Source organism: Notamacropus eugenii, chromosome 4 (assembly GCF_028372415.1).
Source record: "Notamacropus eugenii isolate mMacEug1 chromosome 4, mMacEug1.pri_v2, whole genome shotgun sequence".
Taxonomy (NCBI): Eukaryota; Metazoa; Chordata; class Mammalia; order Diprotodontia; family Macropodidae; genus Notamacropus; species Notamacropus eugenii.
In genome coordinates, this window is record NC_092875.1 from 421408140 (window position 1) to 421429139 (window position 21000).

The 21000-nt window shown below is 40.9% G+C and overlaps 1 protein-coding gene and 1 long non-coding RNA gene across 5 annotated transcripts in view; one reads left to right on the forward strand and one right to left on the reverse strand.

Annotated features, from left to right (window-relative positions):
* Positions 1-12748: 12748 nt before the first annotated feature.
* On the reverse strand, positions 12749-20264 carry LOC140501805 (uncharacterized). 2 transcript variants are annotated; one of them, XR_011966357.1, is made up of 2 exons: positions 19896-20264; positions 12749-17819 (listed from the first exon to the last, which is right to left on the reverse strand). It is a non-coding gene; the product is annotated as an uncharacterized lncRNA (long non-coding RNA). The 2 variants fall into 2 exon arrangements; XR_011966358.1 differs by having other exon boundaries at positions 19678-20264.
* A 90-nt stretch (positions 20265-20354) lies between these two features.
* The window catches only part of RICTOR (RPTOR independent companion of MTOR complex 2), a 129631-nt gene continuing 128985 nt past the window's right edge, over positions 20355-21000 (forward strand). For all 3 annotated transcript variants that reach the window (XM_072605765.1, XM_072605767.1, XM_072605766.1), the window contains exons 1-2: positions 20355-20695; positions 20877-20924. In XM_072605765.1, coding sequence (XP_072461866.1) covers positions 20647-20695; positions 20877-20924 — 97 coding nt within the window. In that variant the 5' untranslated portion in view covers positions 20355-20646. The remainder of the gene's footprint in view (positions 20696-20876; positions 20925-21000) is intronic.

Consider the following 21000-nt stretch of genomic DNA (forward strand, 5'->3'; position numbering starts at 1 on the left):
CTCAAAGGTGTGTTATACAAAATACACAAAAATCAGGTAACAAGCTAAATATACTAGAAGTCTTAATTCAAAGAAGTAAACGTTATCTCAAATATTTGTTGTTCAAACGTTTCTTCTCATTACTGATAACTTGATGGAATGAAATCCACGACTGGAATATGGCTGAATATTGTTACACTGTTCAAAAGAAAAAAGAAACAAATTTAGTAAGGAGTGGGAAGTGAGCAAAGGTTGATTTGTACATCAAGAAGAGAAACTCATGTGAGGAAATCTGGGGAAATAAAGGGGACACGCGATGGTAGGTAGCATTTGAACAAAGTATCAATGGAGAAAGTAACAAAAATGAGGTTTTTTTCATTGGGTTTTACTGGACACCACCTGAATAGAAAGAAGAAATATCTGTTCAAGAAACAGAGTATAATACTGGCCTGGACATGGTAGTGCTGGGGGACTTCAATGATCTGGATATCACCAAACAGAAAGGAAAGCAATTGATTACTACTAGGCTTGCCTTGACTTCTTTACAATTTCATCTTTTTAAATTTGGAGGAATAAACCAGGAGAAAGTCTAATCTGAAACTGATTCTCATTAAAAAGGTAGAATTACTTGCTTCAGTGAAAATAATAAAAAGTAGAGAGTGTTATACAAAAAAAATACTCTAAATCATTATTGATCAGAAAAATGTAAATTAAAAAACTTTGAAATATCTCATACCTGACAGAATGGATAAATGATAGTAGTGGAAAATAACAAATATTGGAGGGAATGTAGAAAAATTGGGATACAGTATACTGATCCAAACATTTTGGACAGCATTCTGGAACCATGACCAAAGAGTTAGAAAACTGTGTACACCCACTGATCCAGTAATACCACTATTAGGTCTGTTTCCCAAGGTAATCAAGGTAAAAGGAAAAGATGTTCTAAATATTTATAGCAGCTCTCTTTGTGGTGGCAAAGAACTAGAAACTGAAGGGCTGCCCATAAATTGGGGACTGACTGAACAAGTTGTGGCATGTGATTGTGATAGAACATGACTGTGATCGAGAAATGGTGAGCTAATTGATTTTAGAAAAACTGGAAAGACATGTATGAAATAATAAAGAGTGAAATAAGTAGATGAAGAGAATGTGATATACAGTAACAGCAATACTGTTCGAAGACCAATTGTAAATGACTGTGTTATGAATATTATAAATACTCAAATCAACTATAAAGGACCTATGAAGAAAGATACCATTCACCTCCAGAAAAAGAACTAACGAATAAAAGTATCTGTAGTATGATTTCATACACACACACATACACATCTATGTGGGGTGGGGAGGGAGGGAGAAAAAAACAAAAAGTGCATAGTAGAGAACAAAAGAAAATTCAAAAGGAAGAACAGAAAAGCAGGGTAGTTTTGAAAATCATGTGTAGTATTTATTGCATAGTTTTTCAAAAAAGTAAACTGAAATAGAGATTCATAGTTTCCTACTGAAACCTCTTTTTGTGTTGTGTACACAGGAATGGGTTTTTGTTGTCTTTTTGTATTTAAGTTCAAACTGAATTTTAAAAAATGTTTTAAAGTGGAGGGTAGTGCTGTTAGAGTCTGTGACAGACAAGGAGAGGAAACCTAGATGTAGTGTTTTTGGAGGAACAGATTCTAAAACATTGAGACAAAGGATAAGTAGAATCTTATGGATGAAAATTCTATGGGAGAAGTCTGCCCAAGAGGGGAGGGAAACACTGAAGAAAAAATTGAAGCTAAATATGGAAATAATTATAAAATAGGAGTTGTCTAAAGAGAGTGATTTGGATGCACTGGAAACTCACCAGTAAGTTTAGACTTTAGTTTATCTAGACCTGTGAATTCTCTGGTATATGGAATTTTTATTTGGAGATTTTTCTCAACCAACGTAAACCAGTAAATGCTCTGCAATGGATAATTTTAGAGAGGTACCTGTGATGCTAAGAAGTTAAGTGACAGATTTTTTTTTTTAAAGAAGATATATGAAGAAAATATGAGGGTAAATAAAAGCATGCCCCAGGAAATGATGAAACAGAGATGGGTTTTTTTTAAAGCTACTTTGAAAAAAAGCAGATCAAAGAGGAGACAGGACTCCTACTTGGGATAGAAAAGGTGATGATAATTGATGATAAAGAGAAGGCAGAACTCAGTTTTAATTTTGATTCTGATTTCTCTGCCAAAGAGAATGACCTTTGAACTGGAAAGGACGGAAGAAAAATGCTCAATAAGAAGCTGAAATCTAACTTCTTGAGAGATAAACCATACAACAAATATTAGGTCATAATATTCATTGAACATAACAGTTTTTCCTTAAGAGCCATCTTTATGTATAGATATTCAACGCACAATTCAAAAACAAGTAAAATTGAATTATTATAGCCATACTTTTGGTAGAAGCAAAGAATAGGAAATAAAATAGGTGTCAATGGCTAAAGATACTACTGTGCTGAAAGAAAGGATAAATATAACGAATACTAGGAAATGTAGAAAGACACATATGAACTGATGTCAAAGTAAAGTAAGTAGAACAATACAGGAAAACAATATAGAAAATGATGTCAACAGTGTAAATGGAAAAAATAACAAGAGGAAGAGCCCAAGCTCTGGCTAGGTTGGCCAGTAGACACAGATTTTGAGGGGACAGACAGCACAGAATCTAGGTGAAAAGTTACATTGCATATTCAGCTGCTGTATAAACTACACTATGTTCTAATGAGGTTTAACTGTCCACCTCCTGGAAAAGTACAACGTAAATATAGGTTATTATAGAATCTTGTTTTAAGACTTTCTGTCATTATATGCTTCTGAGATTTTTTGTGCTTAATATGTCTTCAGTGCATAGGAAATAAATACCTGTCTCATAACTGATTTATATTGTACACTGAGTACCCTTCTGCTTCTCCCCTTCTGGGAAAAGTAGACATAATCTAAAATTTAACTTATAAGCAAATGGTCTCTGAGACTACCAGTATGGGATGTATTGGGCAGAAAAGTATTGGGAAAAGGGAACCTAATCCCTCTTGTTAGATTCCCCTAGGACTGAACCTAGTCCAAAGTACATAACGAGCCCTTTAGTGGTAAAGGAGAGGAAAGCTCCCCAGTACCTCAGCTTCCTTAGTGCCAGCAGTGGCCCTTATGTTAACTATTCATGTTTGCACACTTTAGTTGTGTTTTTGTATGAGTGTAAGGAAAACAAGGTCAATTTGATGGTAGAGTGCAGTAAAGAAAATAATGAAGCGTAAGTCTAGAAATGTAGGTTGGAATCAGGTTGTGAAATACTTTATATACCAGACAGTGAGGTTCATATTTGAACCTAATTCATAGGGAAATACTAGAGTTTATTAAGTAGGGGGCTGACATGGTAAGAACTGCACTTTGGAAGAATCATTTGATCAGCTAGGATGAAACTTAAACTAGAGAGAGCAATTAAGAGGCCACTGCATTAATCCAAGAGAGAGGTGGTAGGATGTTGTTATTTATCCTTCATTTTTGAAGAGGACCCATGACATCATGATGCTGAGGTAAAGCAGGCAATGGGTGATGACTTGCACTTGAATTGCCCCTCTCTTTCTTCCAGAACCATTGAAGTCTAGGTGCAAGACAAAAGTCAGGATGACTGGCTATGACCCAGGATGCATTGGATGACCTTAGCATCTTTGATGTCTGACCAAAACTCTCAGTGCTGCATGGTGCTGGTTCGATCACCTTCATGACTGTTGGAATAAAGTGTTTTTATCTGCCCATTCTGCCTAGGAACATCTTCACATGCTTGAGATAGATATTCTGCTAACTCACCAAAGAGTTTGAGACATGCTGATTACCCTCAACTTGATTTAGCCAGCCAAGCAAGATGTTTTACCAAGGTGGGACCACTACACTTTCTACAGCTTCTTCGAGCCACAGACGATAGGTGGACACCAAGGGTGGATGAGCATCCCTGAAAAGGCCTTCACAAGCCCCCGCACCAGAGGTACTAGTCTTTCACAAGCATCCCATATATCCCAGTGATGGAAGAGTAACTGAGTGCAGTGAAAGGAAGAGATGCAATAGGGAAGAAAGGGAGTGAATAAGAATTTATATAAGCACCTATTACATGCTAGGTGGTGTGCTAAGAACTTCTCATTAGATTATCACAACAACCCTGTAAGGTAGGTGCTTTGTACCCATTTTGCAGTTGAGAAAACTGAGGTAAACAAAGGTTGTGACTTACCTAGGGTAAAACAGCTAGTAAGTATGCAAGGTCATATCTGAACTCAGGTCTTAATTCTAGACCTAGCTCTCTACATACTGTACTTTCAAGCTACCTCATAGCTCTGATAGGGGTAGAAACAACAGAAGCAGGCAACTTCTTAGACACGTGAGCTGAGAATAAGGACTCTAGGATGACCCCAAGATTACAAACCTAGATAAATGACAGCATGATGGTGCTCCCATAGAAAACTCAAAGGAGAAATGGAGGGAGGAGGAATCATGTAATTCTGTCATGTGCACCACAAACCTTTGATGCCTGTTTATCCTATGTTACACATAAAATGAAAAATGGCAGGGGGGGAGAGAGGCAGAGCTCCTACTCAATGGGCAACAGGCCCAGGAGCACAGAGACACCCTTCCCCGCCCCTTAACAGAATGTGTCTACCATAGCTATGAGGCAATCACCACAACGGAGCAGGTATGCTGGGAGGGTTGGGTGCGGGGCCAGGATGACCAGTATTTTTCTAATGGCTATTTCAGTCCCCTAATCAAGATTAGTTAAGTTATAACTACCCTGAGGGGGTGGATGCCAGGTGGTAAAGAGAGGAAGGTTGGGAGCTTACATAGCAGTAACAGGGTATGGAATGAGGGTGGGTAGTAAAAGGTGAAGGGTAGTTGTGGTTGTGTTGGAAAGAAAAACCATGACTGGTTATTTAGGAGAATGGGATGGGATCTATCTTCCCAATTACCAACTGGTTAATTACATATTCCCTGGGGCCATGCCAGGGCCCTCAGTTTGCAAACCAAAGAATTAGATGTTAATATAATTATATAGATTTATATTTGGTTACATGGCTACACTCAAGGAGCAAACATGAATGTTGGAAAGAATTCTCCAGTGGAATGCCCTCAGATTTGTGCTGCTCCAACTTTTATCAATGACTTGGATAAAGGCATAGATGGCATCCTTATAAAATTTGCAAGTGATATAAAATTGGGAGGGCTAGCTAACACAATTGACATTGGATTCAGTATCCCCAAAGGCACTGAAAGGCTAGAACTCTGGACTGAATCTAATGAGATGAAGTAAAATGGGAATAAATGTAAAGTCTTACATTTGTATTGAAAAAAATCATCTTCAAAAGCACAAGATACAATAGGCATGGCAAGATATCAGTTTGTCTAAGAAAACTGTATTTTTTTAGTGGGCTGCAAGCTTAACATGAATTGGAAATATAACTTTGCAGGTAAAAAGCTAATATGTTCTTGGTCCTCTAACTCCAATTCCACCCATGATCTTGGGCTTCTTTAAGAAGGGCATTTCTTCCAGGAATAAGAAGATGATAGTACCATTACTAGCTAGGTGGGGCAGTGGATACAGTGCTGAGCCTGAAGTTAGGAAGACTCCTCTTCCTCAGTTCAAATCAGGCCTCTGACACTTATTAGCTATGTGACCTTGGGTAAATCACTTAACCCTGTTTGCCTTTCTTTCCTCATCTGTAAAATGAGTTGGAGAAGGAGATGGCAAACCATTGCAATATCTCTGCCAAGAAAACTCCAAGGGGGTCAAAAAGAGTCAGATACAACTGAACAACAAAACAACAAAAATATTTAGAACAGACTTGTTTATTATTTACCAAATATGATTCCTAGAGGATTCTTTTTTCAATGTTACTTGCTACTTGTAACCTTATTTCACAATGTTTGTCTTCATTTGATTCATACTAAGCATTATTGATCTTAGAAAAAAATGTCTCCTTCTTTCAGATTTCTAAGCACCTTTGCCAGAAAAATTCCTAAGAGAGCTAGACATAAAAATAACAAGTGATTTCCATAATCACATCCTTGAACCAAAATAAGAAATTATCAATTATGGGAAATATCACCCAAAAATTAAAGCTAGAGTAAAATGTCTATCTTTAGTCCTTGTAAGGACCTGAGGTCAGGAGACACTAGGGTTTGACTCTCGCACAATAATAATAGCAAAGATTTATATAGTACTTACTACATGCAAAGCACTTTATAATTATTATTTCTTTTGATCCTCACAACAACCAAGGGAAGTAGGTGTTATTATTATTATCTCCATTTTACAGATGAGGAAACTGAATCAAACAGAGATTAAATGACTTGTCCAGGTTCACATAGCTTGTCTGAGGGTGGGTTTGAACTTAGGTCTTCCTGACTTCAGGGTCCAGTGCCCTATCCACTATGCCACCTAGCTGCCTATATGTCTCTGAAATTTAGATCTTTGATTTTGGACAACACAATCTCTCTGAGCCTCAGTAAATGGGAATAATTATATTGTGGGTACCTATCCCAAAGGATTGCTGCTATAAGGGTCAAGTAAGATAAGGTAGAGATAAGTATTTTGTAAACTTTAAAGTCTATACAAGAATCAGCAAATATTATTAATACTCTTCCATGACTGAGGTTAATTCAAATACTAATTCTAGTAATAACCAGGGATATAGGATTATAAAATATATCAACTTATTCTGTTGCATATCATTCTAAATGTGTGACTTTTCACAAAACAGGATGACCAAAACTAGTGGTCTTAGTCATAAGTGTAGCTATGGAAGAGACTACAATTCATCCAGTTTGACCTCCCTCAGTTTATAGATGAATAAGCTGAGTTCTAAGAAATAGACAAATGACTGAACCTAGATTCAAATCAGGTCCTCTAACTCCAAATCCAGTCCTCTTTCCATTTCACTATTTAATAGAGTGATTGGGAATGTTAGGTAAGTCACTTTTTACTTTAGAAGTTTCTCAGTTGCCAACAAAGAGGAAGATTTTGCATTTTGATAATTTAGAAACAACATCATCTGTTGTATTTGAGTTTTATAGCTTTTCTGGTTATTCAATCATTCAGTCAGGTTCCACTCTTTGTGTCATACTTGTTGCTTTCGTGATTTATCCATCTCATCTTCTTCTGTCCCCTTTTCCTTTTGCCTTCAATCTTTCCCAGCATCAAGGTCTTTTCTAATGAGTCCCCATCTTCCCATTATGTGGCCAAAGAATTTAAGCTTTAGATTCGGAATTTGACCTTCCAGCGAATAGTCTACATTGCTTTTCTAGTTTTTTCTTAATTTGCATTATTGTAGTCATTATATGGTCTTTTAGTTTTCTTTTTGGATACTACACTTCTATAGGATCATGGATGATGAGCTGGAAGAGACATCAGAGGCCATTTGGTCCAACCCCCTCATTTTTTTTTTACAGATGAGGAAACTGGGACTCAAAGTCACCCAGGTTAGTCAGTGGCAGAATTAAGATTTGAACCCCGGTCCTCTGACTCTAATTCCTTCATTCTTTCTCACTGTACCATGCTGCCTCATTTCAAACAAGCCTTCTTTTTTTTAACATAACAACATCCTGCTACATCCAAAAACAAAATTTGTTGTGCCATTACCAAAACCTTAGCCACATATTTTGTTTGTGGTTTTATATTAATACAAATAATAATAACTGGTACTGATATGATGCCTACTATGTGCTAGGCACTGTTCTAAGTGCTTTACACATGTAACTTCTGGTCCTCACAACAGCCCTGTGAGGTAGGTACAACCCAAATGGTGCTGCTATGAATATTTTTGTACATGTGAGTCTTTTGTTGCTGTAATTAATCTTTTGTGTATATAAAAACAGTAATGAGATAACTGGATCAAAGAGTACAAATAGCTGAGTAACTTTTCTTGCATCATTCCAAATTGTTTTAAGTGACTTGCCCAACTCTCCACATTCCTAGCCCCACATAGAGCATTCTCTTTGTTATATTCTTTGAGGTTTTATATGATATTCTACTGATATTATGTACTAATAAAGGCAACATATCTATTTCATTGACAAGGTGACAACCAAGTGGAAAGTAGAGAATGAGTGGGAAAATACTAAGAAGATGGTATTTAAAATAAAAAAAATGGATAAATTGGAGTCATTATTCTGAAGTAAACCAAATGAGTATAGGAAAGAACAGGCTGATGTCCTAATTCAGGAAAGAAAACAAACTATAAGAAGGAAATTAGGATTTATTTTGTGAAAATATAATAAAAAATTATTAGAAGTCAAGGTAGAAAACAAGATGACAATGAGTTGGCACTGCAGCATCATACAAGATCTGAAAGATGTGAAGAAAGAACAGGAGAAGAGAAAGCTCTCGGTGAATGGTCTCAATTGCTTTGGTGAAGTGTGAAGTGAGATATTCACATCAGAGAATAGGGGGCAGGGGAAAGATTAAAGAGAGATGATAAAGTTTAGAGTAACCACTATGTTGAATGGGATAGTAAATCAGCTAGGAAGGAGTAAAAGGATTGCCTGATACTGCAAGGACCTATTTGAATTTATGTAACATAAACTGCTAGCAGACCTGATCATCATGGTTTTGGGATTTTTCTCCAACTTCATTTGATATCTCATGAATAAGAGAAAAAAAGGTAGAGGATGGGAGTGATCCAAGTTTGGAGTCTGGGAAAGCATGATCATGACAAGCAGGAAAGGGATTCCAGTGTAGAAGATAGTATAGAATTGGACTAATTCACCAAGAATCTAAATAGGAATGGATAAAGAGTGTGCCCATTTCAGGGAGGGTCTTCGAAAGAAATGGAGAGTGGCTTTTGTGGTGGCAAAGAATTGGAAACTGAGAAGATGCCCATCAATTGGGGAATGGCTGAACAAGTTGTGGTATATGCATGTAATGGAATATATTGTTCTCTAAGAAATGATGAGCAGGAAGACTTCAGAAAAACCAGGAAAGACTTACATGAACTGATGCTGAGTGAAGTAAGCAGAACATTGTACACAATAACAGCACCATTGTGTGATGACAAACTTTGATAGACTTAGCTCTTCACAACAATACAATGATCTTAAGACAATTCCAAAAGACTCATGATGGAAAATGCTATCTATATCCAGAGAAAGAACTATGGAGTCTGAATGCAGATCAAAGCATACTATTTTCACTTTTTCTTTCCTTTTTCTTTTTTATCGTTTTTCCCTTTTGTTCTGATTCTTCTTTTACAACATGACTAATATGGAAATATGTTTAATATGATTGTACATGAATAGCTTATATCAGATTGCTTGCTGTCTTGAGGAGTGGGGAAGGGAGGGAGGGAAAAAAATTTGGAACTTAAAATCTTATAAAAGTGAATACTGAAAATATGTAAAAAAAGAAACAAATTCATTTTTAAAAAAGAAATGAGGAGTAAGGAGAATAGAGGTCATCAAGAGGAAAAAATAGTTTGTGATGAAGGATCACAAGGCATGGGAAAAGATTATAACCTCATAAAGGAATTTCAAAGTCAACGAACATGGAAGTGGAACACTTGTGAGTGATAGTAAGAACAAGGATATGGACATTTCTGGGTGTTGCTGAGGTAAATTAGAGCAGTAGGTCCTGGGAATTGAATTGATTGAGGAACTGGGAATTGTGATGGAGAGACCATGAGCCAGATACTTAACTCTTCAAGGAAGGAAAGAGAACATCTCAAAGATGGATGTGTAAAATCTAACTCATATAGCACTGCTTTGTAACTCTCTAATGAATCTGTCAGAATCATTAATACAATGTATTATAGGTAACTGGGTTGGCATCTTATCGCTTCTAGACTGTAAGTTTCTTTAATGAAGAGACTTTGTCTTATTTAAAGTTTGTATCTTTACACGATGACATACTCAGAATAAGTGGCTTAACAAATGCCACTGCTTGATGTTTCTCAAATTCTAACTGAGAAACTGACAACATAAATAATTTAGGTTAAAAATAACTGTGGGAATGGAAAACTTAAAAACACTGAGGTTCACAACTCATAGCTTTTTGAGAATTAAAATTAGTACCCTGAAATTCAATTTAATTAATATTAAATACCTTAAAAGTACAAAAACAAGGATAACTAAGCACTGCAATATGCTATATCCTAGAGAGAAGTCTTCAGGATTCAATTAATCAACAAATATTTATTAAGCTGTCAGTATGTGTGTGTGTGGGGGGGGGGAGTCAGACAGACAGAAAGATAGAGACAGAGAGAGAGATTCTCAGATCTCTGTATCTAACACTGACACCTCTTTTCTGAGGCCCAAGCACACACATATAGATATACAGACACAGACACACACAAATACACACACACACACTCCCTGCAAATTTATATACCCTGTAGAAACATGTCTGGTTAGTATGTCAACAGAGTTTGGTGACTCATGTGATCTTAGGCAAACAACAACTCTGACAGATGCAAAATCCACATGGCTGGAGCTTTTTATGCCCCTAGATGATCAGAAACTGCCTCCGCAAACTCTGGGCCAATCAGGTCCCAGGAACAGCTAATCTTGGACCTACCCTACATTACCTGTAGAATTTAGGGGAGAGGAGAGGAAAAAATTGTATAAGGAAGTTGGGGCCATCAGGGAAGCTGGGGTTGAAGCAAGCTGCCTTAGGAAAATGCTGGTCCTATCGTATGCCACCTCTTTCAGGGAAGGTTCCACGGTTCTCTAGGGAATTTTCCTCCATTTAAATGCTTACAAAACTTGTAGTAGAACAGTCCTTCTTATACAGGCAATATTAAGGAAAAAACAGGGAAAGGGGGAAAAAAGGAAGAAAAGGAAAACAAACAAAGAAAACAAATAAATGTAGAGGACAACAAAAGAAATTCTAGATCTTTTCTCCCCCTTTGAAAGAACTAATTATTATTATTCTGATAATGTGGTAGATGATGCAGTTCACAATGAGTATCCTAATGCAAGGTGGTGACAGTGAACCAAAGCAACACCACAAACATGAGTCTTAGCACAAATAAGGGCACCTCCAGGGTAGTTGTAGATTTCTTCTCCCTATGTAAGGTGTTAAAGATGAACAGGAGTAGCTCTAAAAATATCAGGGCTACAACAGAAGTACTTGTGGCCTGGTCAACAACTCTTTGTCATGTATCAGGGTCATTTATAGTAAAGTGGCTAAGAGGGTATAAGCCTCTTGTATGCCACCTGTACCAGGGTCTAAATTGATACAGAGGCTCTCCTTTTACTGCCACCCACCTACACCCTCCTGGACCACTTGCCAAAACTCCCCCCTCACCAAGAGCCACATCAGAGGAATGATAAAAAATCTTTGCCCCTTTCTTCCACAGTAGTTAAATAAGGACTCCCCTTCACTTTCAAGTGACTCAGAATTACCACAAAGTCAAGTAAGGGATCCCCTTTCTTCCAGGTAATTATACATCCAGAGTTATATGACAACTTTTTAACTTTTCCTATGCTATTAGAAAGCAAGATGCCCTCCAAAAGTACCAACCCTTGGTCCCTAGAGCTCATTCTGGGAAAGAGTTCCCTGAACCGTCAAAAAGGAAAGAGAACCTGTCAATTGAGGTAGATCTGAGATACTTTTCCAGGGTACATAGAGCTCTCGGGATGGGGGTGGGGGGTGATGCGCATGGGCCTCATGGTGAAGGCAGCTCTGTGTGAGAGAAGGGAAAATGAAAGGAAAGGCTGAAGGAAATCAATCAGATCTATGTAGTTATTTCTTATCAAATAAGTTAACCTGGAACCTGGATCCAAGAAACCACTTTACCTTTCCTAGGAAGCATTGATTTGTTACAGATATGGCTTCTGGGAGGTTGGACATCTGACATAGGCAATCAAATTGATTAGTAAGAAAAGTTTCTTGCCCTGAAATGGGAGAGTGCCATTTTGCTAATTGGGGATGGGTTGTGGGCCACTTGGGTTAGGAAAACATACCTTGTCTTTAGTGAAGGGGATCATTTTTGTGTCTACTATATGTCCAAATTGATACCAGACTCATTCTCCAAACTCTACTATTCTTGGAGCAGTTCCAACCTGGTTGCTTAACATATATCTCTGATGAATGCTGACATTCCCCACAAACCATTGCATGTAATGGGGAGCATCAGTGAAATTCTTCCGTTGGTCTTGATCCTCAAGAGGAAAAACCTTTGATTGTCCTGTCCTATACTCTCCAGACCACTTGGCCAGAACCATAGCTCACACCCAGGTGTATCACCAAGGCAATATTCCCAGCACCAATGGCAACTAGGAACGTGGCAGCATAGTTCTGAATCACAAAGTATAACAGACTCTCCATGTAGAAGGCAGAAGAAAAACATTTATTCAGACACCATAAAGCCAAATCCCAACACCATAAAGCCAAATCCATCACAGTAACCAAGAAGTCAATATACATTAGCACTGCAGGGACAAATCCATTCCCAAGCCTTCCCTTGCCCGTACAGAGGTCTTCCCACAATCAAACACTCACAAGACTAGCTATGCTTGCCTGCATCCTTTCTCCTCCACTCTAACTTCTCTGGCAAACTTTCTCCAGCTCTGCTCCACCCTTCCTGTTCCACCCATTCAGCAAGCTCCTCCCACCACATGTGACTTAGGCTTCCATGTGATTTAAGCAGGTCATACAGGCTTATTATTAAATAGAAAAAAAATCTTCAAATTAGGCAAAAATACATTAACAATACACCAGGAACAAGTATAGATTATCTTCTCTACCCCATCCCCTAATGCTCACTCACATGCCAGCTCTGTAGCCTGGACTTCAACCAACTGGAAAGCCTTGCCAGTACCTCTACATCCTTGGGTATTTCCTGTTACCAGAATAGTGGCTTCTGAAATCCAGTTGCACTACTCTCTTTTAGTGACTAAAGCCATCAGTTAGCCAGACAAAATGGCCTTTTTTAGGAGGCAGGTCTTTATAGATGGGAGCCCACTGAGCTAGTAAAGGAGGCACGGATCCAAAGTCTGGATTGGAGGCTTTATGCTCTGGCACAGTCACTACCTGTTTATGAAAGGCACCAGTACCAGAGGAATCCACACAAGCATGATTTCTAATGTACCAATTAGCAATCAAAGTCTCCTGTGCTTAACCCAGCTTGCTGGTGAGACCATCTTGCATCATCCCACTTACAATAGGCAACGTAGGACAAAGGGTGATATTATGACCTTATATCATCTGTTCACTGAGCAGTCAGGGACCAGTAAGAGGCAAGCAAGTGCTTTTCAAAAGTGGTATAGTGACTGGTTGTTCTAGGGAATTTGAAACTCCAGACTCCTAACAGTGGCTTATTCTGCTCCCAACTTGGTGCCTGCCACAGGCAGGCCTGGTCTTTATAGATGGAGACCTCCAGAAACACGAATCTTGCAAGGTTAAAAGGACTCAAGGGCAGAGACTGCTAGAGAGTTTATTTTATAACTTCCAGGGCTGTCACCTGTTATGGGCCCCACCTGAAAGATATAGACTTGTAGGTGACTTGGTAAATGGGGGATCATGAGAATACCTAATTAGGGAATGTAGGTTCTCAAGAAAAATCTGAGGAGTCCAATAAGTTTCTGAGGTTGTGAGAAAGCAAGGGTCAATACCTTATTCTGGACAATGCTTGGAGTCCTCTGGGTTTTCTCTACTGTATTCCTTGAAATCTGATTGGGCCTCCATCACTGTGGCCTCATCTGGTCTGGTAAACATTATATCATCCATATCATGGTATACCCCAGTGCTCTCCAGGAGGAAGGGTTCTTTCACATGTATGCCCATTCTAACGTATCAGTATGAAGGAGAGTGCAGGAAGTCTTGAGGAAAGATGGTGAAGGCACACTGGACTCCTCAGGTGAAAAACAAACTGCTCCTGACTAGTCTCAGCCACAGGAAAAGTCCTATAGCATTCACCTTAGGCCTGGGCAACCTGGTCTACAACACAGGAACAGTTTTAGAGATATATATGATGACTTTGTTAATCTTCCTATAGTCTACTGTAAGCTGCTAGGTGCCATTTGTCATACTCACAGGCAACACAGGGTTGTTGGAAAGGGATATAGTACAAAAAAGTATTCCAGCCTTCTTCATCTTCATCACTGAAGGAGAAATATCATAACTACGTGGGATGATTCCAGCAACTCTTAAGAGTTTCCATTTGACCTTATCCATAGTAAAACGCATGCCTAGAAGTCATTGAAAGGATCCCCATAGAAACTGAGGTCATAATAAGCCTTTCTTCCATGGACTGTCCTCAGTAGCTTTCCCTAAATGATCCAAATGATTTTTAAACTTTGGGTTGGTGTCCCATACGGGGTCGGATAACTGAATGTGGAAGGTCACAAAAAATTTGGCAACAGTAAAAGGTTTCTGAATGTGCAATGACCAAAAATTAATTCAAAATCAAACGTATAATGAATCCAAGGTGTTTCTGGCAGCACTTGCCCATGTTGCATCTTGCAACATCCCTACAGCCTTGGTTTTGGACACACAACATGTGCACTTTATATTGTGCATGCAATGCCAAGGAATGCTATCAGAAACACCTTAACTCATATTGGATACTATTATATGTTATGAAATACAGTGTTTTTACTGTACATACAAAGTCTTTAAATGAATTTTGGCTTGGGAGTAGGACAGACTTTCCAACAATTTCTGAAATGGCCCTAACCATACTTCTGCCATTTTGTACTATGTATTTATGCAAAGCAGTGTGCTCAGAATTGATGATTATAAAATCAAAATATCAATCAACTCTGAAAAATTCTGAAGATGTTTCATGTCCTTCAGTATCAAATACTCCACTAAGATTTAATTTTTTATGTAAAATTAAATAAGCACATGCATCTCCTTAGTAGGCAAATCTGCTTTCATCTTTAATAAATGGTAAAATTACATGTAAACCAAAGAATTGTTTTAAAATAAATTTCTTTATGATTTCTGATCAGTAAATGCTTGATTTGTATAACTATTTTATGTATCTGTATACCCAGGTCACAAAAATTTCTCAGCAAAAAAGGGTGGTGAGTGGAAAAAGTTTAAGAAGCCCTGCCTTAGATAATACCTCAGGCTTGGGTAAGACTAAAGGGCCTCTAGAGCCCTGGAACTTAAATTTACTGGGCCTCAAAGGCCTGGTCATCAATTGCTTTATCAACCTGAAGTTTCAGTAGCCACACCTAAACGCCCCTCCTGAGAATGGTGAATTGGTCTCTGACCACCTAGCATGGCAGTGTTGGGTTGAGACTTCTCCCTCAAATCTTAGAGTATCTTTTTGCATGGACAAAAATATTTGCCCAAGTCACATCTATCCAGAGCTCCTGCTTAGATTTCAATAATTGATCAACCCACACCTGTATGGTTGCGTGGTGGAGGAGAACCTAGCTAAAGTCAGAAACTATTTGGGCAGAGCTCTACACAGAACGCTTGGGCTTAGGGGAATGCATAAATCCAATTTATTAAATCCATTTCATTTAGGAATATCACCAACTCCCTTGTAGATCCCCAACTGTGAGCTGGCTGCCATCTTTATAAGGCCAGGTGTGAATAATCTTATCAGCCATCTAAAAAGAAACAATATATTTCTTTTAAAAGCAAATGTAGTTCACGCTTTAAAATAAGAGTTCAGAGAATTATCTGAGGCTATGGAAAGTCCACAGCAGAGAGGCTCTTGATGTAGGTTCCATTAGAACACACCTAGGGACTCCTCAAGTTTCTGTTTGAAAATCCCCAGAAAGCAACTGAACCCTCTCCCACTGAACAGGGACCCATCTCCTGAGCCTTCAAGATAGGAAGTCACTATCCTCCTCCTAAGAGTTGTTAAATTCTTTCAGTTGTGTCCAAATGTTTGTGATTCCATTTAGGGTATTCCTTGGCAAAATTACTGGAGTGGTTTGCCATTTTTTTCTCCAGCTAATTTTACAAATGAAGAAAATGAGGCAAACAGCGTCATCACACAACTAGTAAGTGTCTGAGGTAGAATTTGAATACAGGTCCACCTGACTCCAAGGTTGGTGCTCTATAAGCTGCACTACCTGCCTGCCCTCCTATGAGTAGTGACAAGATAAGCCTGAACCTTCCTTACCCTGGGTGGGAGTGCCCCAGCCTCTGCCCCAAGTCTGCTCTCCTCTAGTCCCATGGCTCCAATCAGCAGGAACCTGAACCTTTAGATCAGAGATCATAGGGTTGATTCTTTGCAGGAAACCCTCAGTACCCCTTGAGAGAGATCTCTTCACATGTGCAGTCACTAGTTGTATTAGCTGTCTCTTGACTTTCATTGCATGGTCCCTGAAAGCTGAGAGTTCTGTTTTTAGCTGCTGCTGAATGTACCAGGCCATTTTACTCTATTTGACTGCACTCACAATCCAACTTACTTAGAGCAGTCAACAACATCCAGGGAGTGCTGGTCTTGACATTTTCTTTACCCTGTCAGCAGCCTTCTCCAGTATCCAATAATCTAATTCCTCTACCCACAGAGAGGACTCTCCATAGACAATCAGGAGAGCTCTGTCAAGAGGGAGTCAGGGAATGTCCTGCCATCTGATCACGTGACCCTCCTCCTCCACATTTCAGGGTTCTTCCCCCAACTCAAACACTATTTGAGCCATGAAGCCTTTTCATCTAATCCTGATCTGCCAAAACTACATTAAATGTATGAGTCACTCCACTCTTAGTCCAGGTTTGATAAAAGGAAGCATGGACAAGTCACTGGACATTTAACAAGAGGTTTACTTTGCCCTAAAATAGCAAGAAAATGCAGTAAGGATAGGGGTTTTTATGCCCTTAAAAAGCTGCATTATGGAAGGGGAGGTAAGAGAAGAGATATTAGACCCCAGAATTAGCTTGGTCCTAGCTCTATCTTATGTTGGCTATAAGGGGAAGGGGAGTGGAAGGCAAGGAAGCTGCATCAGGTAAACTGGAGTCAAAGGAATTTACTTCAGAAAAATGCTTGTCCCATCACAGTATGGATATACATATGTGTGCATAATATATTTAAACCTCTTACTACTTGCCAAGCCCTATACTTACACTGGAGAAACAAAAATAAAAAAAAAAAATTACAGTTCATGTCCTTGAGAAACTTACACTCTATAATAAGAGGGAAGGGGGAAAAAGAAGGCAAGGATGAACATGAAAGATGAACCTATGTCTTTGGGCTCAGTTTCTGAACCCTCATGGCCTTGGCAATTAGTTTCTCCGCTGCATAGCTAACACTGAGGGCTGAGTGCCTTCCTCTAGTACTGTTGCTTATGAACCTCTATCTGGTGTGTTTTATCCAATATCAGTAGCTAATTAACACCCTCATTATCATTAACTGGTGTTACAAGGGATATTTTCAAAGAATATAGGTCAAGGACCTAAGCACAACCCAAAATGGGAGTACACTCTTCACTATTACTCCAGTTCTAAACCTAAAAGTGATTGTTACAAAATATTCCTTCCATCAAATTTACTGGACACAGATGGCTCAGGAGAAGTAAGGTTGTGAGTAAGTGAGGTTGGTGACCTTGCACAGCCCTCCCTCCCTCAAATCAAAGTCAACTACAAGTCATGTCATCATCCTGATGTCACTGTCCTCCTCAAGAACAAACTATAAACACAACAACAACAACTTCTAGGTATGGTGTAGCAGAAGGATGACTTGCTTCCTAGCTTGAAGGATGTGGTGTCTCTCATGCCAGATTGATTAATTCATTGGGTTAAGCTGGTACCTCTTCAGAGTTGGCTCCTCACAGATTAGGTACTCCAACAGCAAGACTGTAACCAACTTGATGGTTCTGATTTTAAAAGCTCACAAGGTCATACCTTTTTCCACTCTATCTTTGATATTCAGTCACCTAAAGTTAGGAAAAAAGAAATATGGCTAAGACAGAAGAAACAGCAACATGTGTTCACAGCCAAATCAGGGAGTGAGGCTGCTATCCTAACCAGAAGCCCACAGCAATTCCAGCTTCTCAGTGGCCACCTGGGAAGAGAGTGAGAACTGGTCTGTTCCTTGCTTTCATATGCACTCTCAATTCCAGCTCAGTAGCCAATTAAAGCCTTTTTACCATCATGCATAAGAAGACAGGAAAAAGAAAATATCAGGGACTGCTCTAAAGCCAATCAATTACTCAACTAGCATTTATTAAGTATCTACTATGTGTAAGGTACTGGGCTAAGTGCTGGGGGTAAAGTTAAAGAGAAAGGTTAAAGATAGTCCCTGCTTTCAATGAGACATTGTGTTAAGAACTCTGTCCAAACCAGTGATATACAAAACAAATTGAGATAATTTTTAGAGGGAAAGACTCAATATTAAGGATTGAGAAAAGCTCCTCTAAGAAGGTGGGACTTTAGCTCAGATTTGAAAGAACTAGGAACGCCAAAAGGCAGCAATGAGGAGTGAGAGAGCTCCAGGTAGGGAGCAAAGGAAGCAGAGAAAGGGTTTAGATATGCAGGAGAACCAGAAGAAAGCAGTGTCACAAAAACCTGGAAAGAAGACAGCATTAAGTGGAAGGTGAGAGACAGTGTCAAAGGTTGCAGAGAGGTCAAGAAGAATGAGGTTTGAGAAAAAGGCCATTACATTTGACAACTAAGAGATCACTAGTAACTTTGGAGACAGGAATTTCAGTTGAATGAACTAAAACTGCACTCTCACTTGAATGGTGAAGTCAGAATCCAGACTACAAAGAGTTAAAAGAAAAAAGGACTGGGAGTCACCTGCAGTAGACAGTTTGCCTACTCAAGGAGTTTAGCTACAAAAAGGAGAGACACAGGATAATAGCTAGTGAGGATGGATGCATCAAGTGACAGTTTTTTGAGGATGGGGGAGATGGGGTACAGATGTGAGCAGAGAGAAAAAAGGTTCCTTTATTATGCATTCCCTCTCTCCTCACCTCTGCCTCCTGCCTTCCTTCAAGTCGCAGTTAAAATCCCAGGAAGCCTTTCACAATCCTTCTTAATTCCAGTGACTTATCTCTGTTGATTATCCAATTATTTTATGATTTATATTCCAATTATTTCCAATTGATTTCTGTATATATACATACACAAATCCACAGAGAGAGAGAGAGAGAGAGAGAGAGAGAGAGAGAGAGAGAGAGAGAGAGAGAGAGAGAGAGAGGAGAGAGAGATGACTTGGGAGGTTGTTTGCATGTTGTCTTCCCCCATAATACTGCGAGCACCTCAAGAGTAAGGAACTGTCTTGGGCCTTTCTTTGTATCTCCCCGGCTTAGCACCATGCCTGGCACATAGCTGGTACTTTAAACTGCTCAGCGATTGATTTCGGCTCACTAAGCTTCCATAGAGGCAGAGCCTACGTTCTAAAGACTAGGCCTTCATTGTACAATTCTCCTAATACATGAGTAAACAGAAAATATATACAAAGTAACCACAATCTAATTTCAGTAGAGTTGCGAGGACTGAGGAGGGGAAGTATGGGCAGACTTTCCAGCTCCCTCCTCTACCTCCCTCTGCTACTGCAGCAGGTAGAGTTCTAGGAATACTTACTACTAATTAAATTAAATACTTATTATGCAAATCCTGGAACTGATACAGCATTGTAAGCAGGGGATGTTTTTGGATGTCCACCTTTCCGATACACCATATTAAGTCTTACATCCCCTTGGACGCTGGCCATTATGGTATCGCCAACATTAGGCTCATCTCAAGGGAAATAATATTAAGACCAGAGAATTAAAAAAAAAAAAAAACAACCTAAAACTGCAGTTCTTTCTCCCAATTCTCCACGGCTGCATAAAAAGTCTGGACAAGCTTTATATTCCTGACATTCTCAGCTAAAAGTCTTCTTCCCGGCATGACATCTAGCCAACAAGCCTCCAAGTTACGGGATCCGGGCAAACAACACGAATTACGTGTCCACCACTTAGAGGGGACGAACAAGCCGCGGAGGGCATCGTGGGCACGAAGGTTACCTAATGGAGTCCTCGTCTTCGCCGGTCCTCCGCAGTGCCACGCGGGGTTGCCCTCGAGGGTCACGCACGTCCCAACGTCTCACTGCGCTCACTACACGAGGGGCTCCAGCTCGGCAGGTGAACCCCGCTTTCCGCTAGGCCCCCCCCGCCCCCCATGAAGCCAATTTTCTTCGGCAGAATCTCAAGTTAGTGGAAAAAACGAGGGGGGGGGGGAGGAGAGTGTTTTACAGGAGGGTGGGCGTGGCGTGAAGGAAGCGAGGAAATTCTTCGCGGACAAATACAAAGCACGGGGCAGCTTAGGCACAACACGCGGGCACGGGTGGGCGGCCTCGCCCCGCGCCACGAAGCGGCCGGCCGGGGCCCACCCCGCGAGCCTCCCGGGGGAATTCCCCTTCGGAACTCGGAGCGGAGGTGGGGGAGGGGTCCTCGCGGGGCACCCCGCGGCCACGCGCTCGTCTGCAGGGGAGGGGGCTGGGGGGCGTCTTGCTAAGGCCAGCCTCGCCGCCTCCGCCGCAGGCACGCGCGCCCGCCAGCCCCGGGCTTCCCGCTCTGGGCCCCGCGCCCCGCCCCCGCCCCGGCCTGGCTCGCGATAAGAAAGGGAAGAGGGGGAGGAGCGAGGATGCGGAGGCTAGGCCAGGCGAGCGCAGGGCGGGGAGGGGAGGAGGAAAGGAAGCGGAGGGCGGGGGAGAGGGGAAGGGGGCTCTCGCGCGATTGGGCGAGGTTTCCGGTGTTGTGACTGAAGCCCGTCAACATGGCGGCGAGTGTCCGCGGCCGCTCGCTGAAGCACCTCAGGATACGAGGTAACCCCTCCGCTAGCCCTCTCCCCTCCGCTCCGGGCGCCCCCCCTCTCGGGGCCGCCTCCCCCCCTCCCACCCCCCGGGCTCGCGGGGCGGGCGTGGGGCCTGCGCCCGGGGCTCCGGCTGTGGCCGGGGCCGCCGCCGGCCTGCGAGTCCTAACTGGGTCTCTCTGTGTTTCGCGCAGGGCGGAATGACAGCGGCGAGGAGAACGTCCCGCTGGATCTCACCCGAGGTAACTAGCGGCGGGCGGCGGCTGGGGCGGGCCCGCGCGGCCCCTGGGCTTGGGCCCGGGGGGGGGGGGGGGGGGA